The sequence below is a fragment of the Falco biarmicus genome, chromosome 11 (genome assembly GCF_023638135.1).
Source record: "Falco biarmicus isolate bFalBia1 chromosome 11, bFalBia1.pri, whole genome shotgun sequence".
NCBI lineage: Eukaryota > Metazoa > Chordata > Aves > Falconiformes > Falconidae > Falco > Falco biarmicus.
Genome location: NC_079298.1, coordinates 13,670,996 through 13,678,382, shown reverse-complemented (window position 1 = coordinate 13,678,382; position 7,387 = coordinate 13,670,996). Strand labels below are relative to the sequence as shown.

General features: G+C 58.6%; 1 protein-coding gene across 3 annotated transcripts in view; it reads right to left on the bottom strand.

Moving 5' to 3' along the window:
- Nucleotides 1–5,855: 5,855 nt before the first annotated feature.
- Nucleotides 5,856–7,387, bottom strand: part of LOC130156659 (selenoprotein Pb-like) — a 38,816-nt gene continuing 37,284 nt past the window's right edge. For all 3 annotated transcript variants that reach the window (XM_056355255.1, XM_056355253.1, XM_056355254.1), the window contains exon 5: nucleotides 5,856–6,836. In XM_056355255.1, coding sequence (XP_056211230.1) covers nucleotides 6,588–6,836 — 249 coding nt within the window. In that variant the 3' untranslated portion in view covers nucleotides 5,856–6,587. The remainder of the gene's footprint in view (nucleotides 6,837–7,387) is intronic.

Here is a 7,387-nt window from a genome sequence, read left to right as displayed (position 1 = left end):
CTCTGCCTTGCCACGGAGATTTCTGCACCCTTCCAGCAAACGCATTTGCTGTGCCGACCTGCAATTAAGCATGGAGGAGCTGCCGGGCGAAGACCCTCGGCTTCCAGCAGAAGCAGTTGCCTCCCTGGCGCAGAGTCTAAAAGCACAGAGCGCTCCAGAAAGTTACTCAGCCCTGCACCGGCGAGCGACGTCCATCCCGGCTGGGCCGGCTGCCACGGGGCTGAGCTCAGCAGAAAGCAGCCCCCCGGCTGATCACCCCCTCCCAGCCACTGAGGCTCCCCCCTGCCCTTAATTAGAGAAGCTAAAATAACCCGGGGAGCGTTTTGCGGGCTGCAAGAGTACGAACAACTGACGGCAAAGCCAGGTGTCAACAGCGCTGCCTGCCGCACCGGGGCTGCCCTGGCCACCCAGGCACCGGGGGGTGGCGGGGGCCGGCTGGGTGGCAAGCGGGGGTCAGGCTGAGGGCTCCCCCCCAGGGTCCCGCTCCCCTTCCCGGGGCAGAGAGCCAGCAGCCGGTCACAGGATAGCCCCTGTGCCTTCCCCCAGCCTTTTACCCCCCACAGTTCCCACGCGTTGCAAATGGTAATTAAAATAAATGGTAAAAAAAGTATTATTTTTTTTTTCTTTAAAAAAAGAACCTCTGGGTGGGGAATGGTCTTCTAGGGGAGGAAGGAGGAATTAAACTGGTGGGAAACCACACACGGAACCAACTTCACTTTTTCAGAAGAGAAGAGGGCTGTGCCGGACAGCAGGTAACGCTAAAACACAGCGCAGAGGGGGCTGAGGCCGGACAAGTTCAGGCTCCAAGAGGAGCCACAACACCGCAGCGGCGGAGCGCAGCTACCGGCGGAGTGAGGGGCGGCCCCCGGCCGGGAGCAGCTCCCGCGGGGTGTGCTGAGCTGCCACCCCCGGCCCGCGCCGCCGGCCATGGGCACACGGGGCACGCCTGATTGGCTGCGAGGTTACAATGCCGCACGCCTGATTGGCTGCGAGGCTGCAATGCCGCACGTCTGATTGGCTGCGAGGCTGCAATGCCGCACGTCTGATTGGCTGCGAGGCTGCAATGCCGCACGCCTGATTGGTTACGAGGTTACAATGCCGCATACCTGACTGCCTGCGAGGTTACTATGCCTCACGCCTGATTGGCTGAGACGTTACAATGCCCCGTGGCTGATTGGCTGGGAGGTCATAACACCCCACGGCTGATTGGCTGGAAAGCTGCAGTGCCACAGGGCTGATTGGCTGGTTGCCTACATGGCTGGATGGTAGGAGCCTGTGTGGCCTTATTACAGCCTGCTGATTGGCTGGCTGGCTAAATGCGGGGGAGGGGAAACTAACACCACACCAGCTTTGACAACAGCCAAATCATTTCTGCCCAGTTCATAAACCTTCTGCTTGTGCCTGGTGCTGCTGGGCTTTGTGATTGTCTGCGCCATTTTGCCAGCCCCACGGAGCTGCGGTTCCTCTGGTGCCACTAGGACGTTTGCTGCCACACCTGCCACCCTCCCAGGGGTTTCAGGAGCCGGAGCTCAGGCACCTGCAGCGCCTGGCTTGGGTCATTCCCCACCATCCAGTCCAGCCATCTATTTATTCCAAAGCCATTTCCACAGGCACATCCATGGGGGTGGGGAAAAAAAGGCTGCAGCCTGGGACCTCTTCCACCTCTTCCTCAGTAAAACCCAAGGAACATCACCCAGCCCGCTTTTCCTTTGTAGCTTTACCGAGGTATCATGGCAGCTGGGAGCCACCCAGCCCTGCTCAGGATCTGTGTCCTCCTGGTAGGCACCACAGTGCTCTCTCTTGGAGAGCTGCTCCGTGGGCTTGTCCTCTTCCTTCAGCTCCTTTACAAGGTCAGGTGTAGCCCTTGTGATGGCTGCTCAGCTGCCTGAGCTCCCCGCAGCCTGCAGAGCCCACTGGTGAGGCCAGACACCAGCACTGCCCTCAGCCCTGGTCAGTCGGGGCACAGCGGGGCGAGGGGAGGTGGTACGACACTGACCTTCCCTTGAACAGCCCACCCATCCCAGCTCCCCTCCGCGACAGCGTGTCCTCACCCATCGCTCCATGCGTAGGAGCCGGCAGCAGTTCAGCAGAGGCGGTGGCAGTGCTGGCACAAGGCTGGGCCACTTGAAGCCACCCGACAGAAGAGCAGGACATGGTGGCTTGGCACCGCGCTGTGGTTTGGCTGGAAACCAAGCGTCACATCTAACTCGTCTTGAGGACAGGCAGATGGAGAGAGACACAGCACATTTCCCCTTGCATGGCAGCAAAAAAGCAGTAGCCTGCTAATTGCTGTCCTGGAGGGAAGCAAGGGGGGTCCCCCTGAATTTTATCAAAGCTCCTATGGACACAGCAACCAGCATGGGCTCCAGATTCAGCCTTGGGCACCTGCTCTGTGCTGCAAAGCTACGCAGGTTGGGCAGGCAAGATGTGTCTCTCCTGGGTCTGGCTGGGCTTTGTCTGCTCACACTGGGCTCCTTTCAACCCCCAGATCAAACCCATAAGTAACAGAAGCAAACTGTTCCTCCATGCTGTCGTCCATCAACAGTGAGCAAAGGTACAGGCTGGAAACCAGCAGCACAAAGAAATGACTGTTTTGTTCTCACACAGCGATGGCCAGACCGTGCTGGGTGGACAGAGAGGAGGTGAAGCCACACAAAGACGGTGGCACTGAGAGCACCTGGGGGGGGTGGGGGGGGTGGGGGGGAGGGAGCCTTGACATCCCATGGGGCTGGGGCTCCAGCTCTGCTTGCCCCAAACTACTCCAGACCCACCAGGAGGGAGGGAAAGAGCTGAGATGGGTCTCTTGCAGGTCAGCACATGGCCAGGGAGAGACTTGGAGGCCTTTGAGGGGAGGTGAGAGGTTATGGGGGAAGCAACAGGAGAGGTGAACCTGTTGAATGCACCTTTGCTCAAAGGTCAGAGAGGTGTCTCCACCCTCTGTCCCTGGGGACTGCTTTGGGGTGACTCTGCTCTCCCTCTGCCAGCAGACGAAAGATGGGCCATGACAAGAAATGGGGCTTTGAAAACCCAGGGACTGCGCTCTGTCCTGCTGGTGGCCTTATGCCCAGCCAGGACCTGTGATTGATGCTGGGCAGGGAGATCGGAATGAACGAGGCAAATATCTGATGCACTTCCTCAGCCCCTTCTTCACCAACCTCCAGCACTGGTGGCCGTGCAGGGGACACAAGTCACTGGGGCTGGCTCATTTCTGCAGCTGTTTCTCTGCTCTGTCCCATCTCCTTGGGTGACGCTACACTGAGATGAGTCTGGACCTACTCACCAGGGGTGTCAGCAAGTTGGCCAGAGCTGGGGATGATCTCACCAGCTCCTAACCCATGATGGAGATACACGGCTGTCACCCCCAGGCAGCAGTGTTCACCCTCACCCCATAGAAGCAAGAGCGGCCTGGCTGGGCTGGACTTAGGGGACAGAAATGCAGCCGCCCACATTTATTTTGCCTAACAACAGTGATCTCTCTGTATATTTTCATTCTGTTTTCCTAGGCTCAGCTGCCTCCTCAATGAAATGTTTCCAAAGCAGCCTGGCTTGGCGGCATGCCAGCCCCGGCTGCCAGATGAATGGGTGGAGGAGGAGGGACCCATTCCTCTTCTTGACACAGCATCACTGCACAAGAGGCCTCTGTTGACATTAGAACTGGCTGTTCCCCCTCTGCCGAGAGAGAGGATCTGCCTGGCTCTTGGCAGGAGCAGGGCCAAGGCTGCATGTGATGTGGGAGCTGTCCTCTTGCAGGGTGGTGGCACAGCCACAGGTACCAGGGTACCACGGCGCATCCTCCTCCGGGGTGGTGGCACAGCCACGGACACCAGGGTACCACAGCACAGCACCACCAGGACCTGAAGTCAGCCCTAGTTTCTCACCCTGGACCCTCCCCTTGCTGAGCCAGCCCCCCCAACAGCTGAGCACTTCCTGGGGCTTTCTGACTCCTCCTAACAGCATCAGCATCACTCCTTGAGACATCAGCAATGTGAAGAACATGTTAACTCCCCCAAAACATCTCTTTCTCCACCCTGCTCAGAGCAAAGCTCTTCCTCAGCACCTCAGGAGTACAGGCACAGACACGAGTTTTGCAGAGCTCCAGGTCTCTGGCACCTTTCGGGGGGGGAGGGGGGGGGAGTAATGCCATGGGGGTCCCAAGCACAGCACCCCAGAACCTTTCAGGCCTTTGCACAATGATACATGGAGCAGCATCGGCTTCATCCTAAACCCTTGCCGCTACTCAGACATGCAGGACTTCACCCAAACCATGTCACAGCTCTTTCTCACACCTCGATTCCTCTGCCCAAAGCAAAACACAAACCCAAGCCTTCAGGGCTGGAAATATATCAGCTGAGAGGTAACTGAATGGCAGCTGTGCGGCACAGTGCCACTGGACTACCCACCCAGCACCAGATGTGATCTATCTGCCACTGCTAATTGCAGTTCTGGTTGTCAGCAAGGGAATGCAAATCTGTGTATGCCACATCCATAACCTGTCACCTCCCTGCCAGGGACACCTTTCAGAGCTAAGGAAAGGATGTAGAATTTAACAAAAGGATCAGAAGGCAAAAGAAAGCGACAAAAGTCATCAGCATCCTTCCTCCACCTCTCCCTTCAGCCAGCTCCCCTGGCATCTCCCACTGGTGGCCAACACTCAGCTGCTGCAAGCCAAGAACCAGAGGCTGGGTCAGAGCAGCACCCAGCAGCAAGAGACACAGGCTGCTCACACCAGCCATGGTGGGGAGAGGGCTCTGCCTGGATCTGGTCGAAAAGAGGCCAACCACGCATCGATAAGATGAATTAGTTGTCTCAGCAGCACTGGCAAAATGAGCGAGAGGAGTGGAGCCCGTGAGGCCCGGCCTGCTTTGTTTCAATTACAGCAGCTGCCAGAAGAAAAAGATAACCTCAATATTGATGGCAGAAGCGGCAGACAGAGGTGCCCTTGCGGGCTGCTGGGAGCAGGTAGAGGAGGAAGGGGGAGGAGGAGGAGGAAGGGAGCAAGAGAGATGGAGGAGGGGCAGCCTGGCCAGCTCCCCTGGGCTGGTGAGAAAGACCCACCTGATCCCATTGCCCTCATCCCCACAAGGAACAGCTCCTCTTCACCCTGGCTCTTGCCCCAGTCGCTGGGAGAGCACCCCCCTGCACAGACAGGGCGGAGGGGGGCAGAAACTCAGCTCAGAGCATCATCAGCAGGACACGCACCACACAGGGCACCACATAACGCTGAACAGAAAAAACATCTCTTTGCTTCCCAGTCAGGCTGTGGGGCCTGGAGATAAGGTGGAGGGTCCAAGGGAGGCATTGAATGGGGCTGTGCAGGATGATGGACAGAGCTGGAGCGAAGGGCTATGGGGCTGAGACAGGTGGTGGCCCAGGGTGCAGGCAGGCGTGACTGCCTGCCAGGGATACAACATCCAACTGTTTGAGGGCTGGGGAGCCCCATGAGATGCTTGCAGCGGGGACCGGTCGCGGCATGGGGGACAAGATGCCCAAGATGACATTGGACTGCATGTGGGAACTTTTGGCCCCGCAGCAGCAGCTCAGGGCAGGCACCCCAACATCACACCTACAAGCCAGAGATGAAGGTGCCAAGCCAAACTCCCTCCTGTCAGCACAGGGGTAATGCCCTGCCCTGGGGAGGACCAAGCCCCGGGTTCAGGAGGTAACCAGAAGGTATGAAGAGATGGGGTCTCTTCGGTCTTCAACCCCTTTGCCTCCAGGTGTCTGCACAGGGGATGACAAATCACCGCCAGCTGCTGCTTCGTCGGGTCAGTGCCCAGCCCAGTCCCCGCCACCCCAGTGCGGGGGCAGCCTCCCACCCTCCTTGGGGCAGGGGCGCACCAGAGGCCAGGCTGAGCAGGGGTCACTTCGCAGGGCTTTTATTTGTACTCTGGATAGCATCGCCCCCCGATCTCGCTTCTCCCCCAGGAGGGACCCCAGCATCCTCACCCCTGCTGTCTTCCCAGGGCTGCAGGCCCTGGGTACAGCCCCCCGGTCTCCAAGAGGGGACAAGGCCACCATCTTGCGGCCACCCATCACCACTGCACATACCCGTGCGCAAGTCGCCGGGATGTGACAGCTGTGGGGGTACAGGGTTTAGACCATGGGGAGCTGCCACCTCCCACAGCTCCTAGTGCCCCCATCCCCGGAGATCACCTCCTGCGGGGCACACTGCTCCCCCCCTCGCTCCCCGGCCAGGACTCCCATGGGTGCCAGGATGGACAGTGCTGCTCCCATCCCGGTTCTGGCCCCTCCACCCCTGCCCCGCTGCTCCGTGCGGTGTCAGCCAGCAGTGACCGGGGACTCCGGTTTGCACGGCGGGCTTCATTGAGCACGGAAAGGCAGGCAGTGGCAGAGAAAGGCTCAGAACCAAGCCCTGGGGCTGAAAATGCAGCACGTCGGGGAGTCTGAGGGGGATTTTCATTGCTGGCCGCAGTGCGGGAGTACGACCCACACGGAGGGTGCTGGAGTGGGTTGTTATACCAATGCTGCTGGTGACCAGTGGCCCAGAGCAAGTCCTCTCATGCCCCTGGGAAGCGAGCTGGCGTGGTGTGCACACTACTGGGTTCTGCGAGGCTGCCCAGCCTGGCTTAGCGCTCATTTCCCTCCTTCTGCTGCTTCTTCCCCTCGTGATAGGGCTGGCCATGGTCCCCATGGTGGTGGTGAGCATGGGGGGCAGGCTCATGGACCCCACTCGGGTCTGTGGCTTTCTCGCTGCCAACTTCATGGTGGTGGTGAGGATGGAGGGGATTGTGATGGTGGATGAGGGTCTCCGACTTCTTCCCTTCTTGTTCAGGAAGGGGGCTCAGGGTTACAGGGACCTCCATAGTACTGTTACCCTGAAAAAAGTAACACAAGGGCTGGTGCGGTATGTGAATGCACAGGGAGCCCCGCCGTGAGCTGGGACAAAAGCAAACCACCATCCGTCGTACAGAAAGCTGCGTGGGTCAGAGCAAAGCCTCTCCAGCCCTGACCCAGGGTGCAGGGAGGACAGGAGAGGCTGGAGCACATAGAACACATGCCTCTGTACCTACATCCCTCATCTCAAGCTGTCTGTGGTCCAGGGAATTCCTAGGCCACGGAAGGGACCTGGCATTTAATATTTCTAGATGGATTTTTCTCCTGGGAAGTGACTAATTGCCTGCTGAGCCTGGAACTATGTCCTTGCTCTGAGCTTTCCACTTCTGGTCAGAACAGCCAGTGACCCTAGTTAGCTTTTCCAGACCTGGGCTGTGACCCCTTTAGTCAGTTCTTTCTCAGTCTGAAAGCTCTGACCTATTCGAGTGCCCTTATTCCAGACCTTTCATCACCTTCCCTCTCAACCATGGCTGAGCGCAGCTGCCAAGGCAGAGCCTGTCCCTGATGGGAAGGTAAGGTTGTTTTTCCTGAT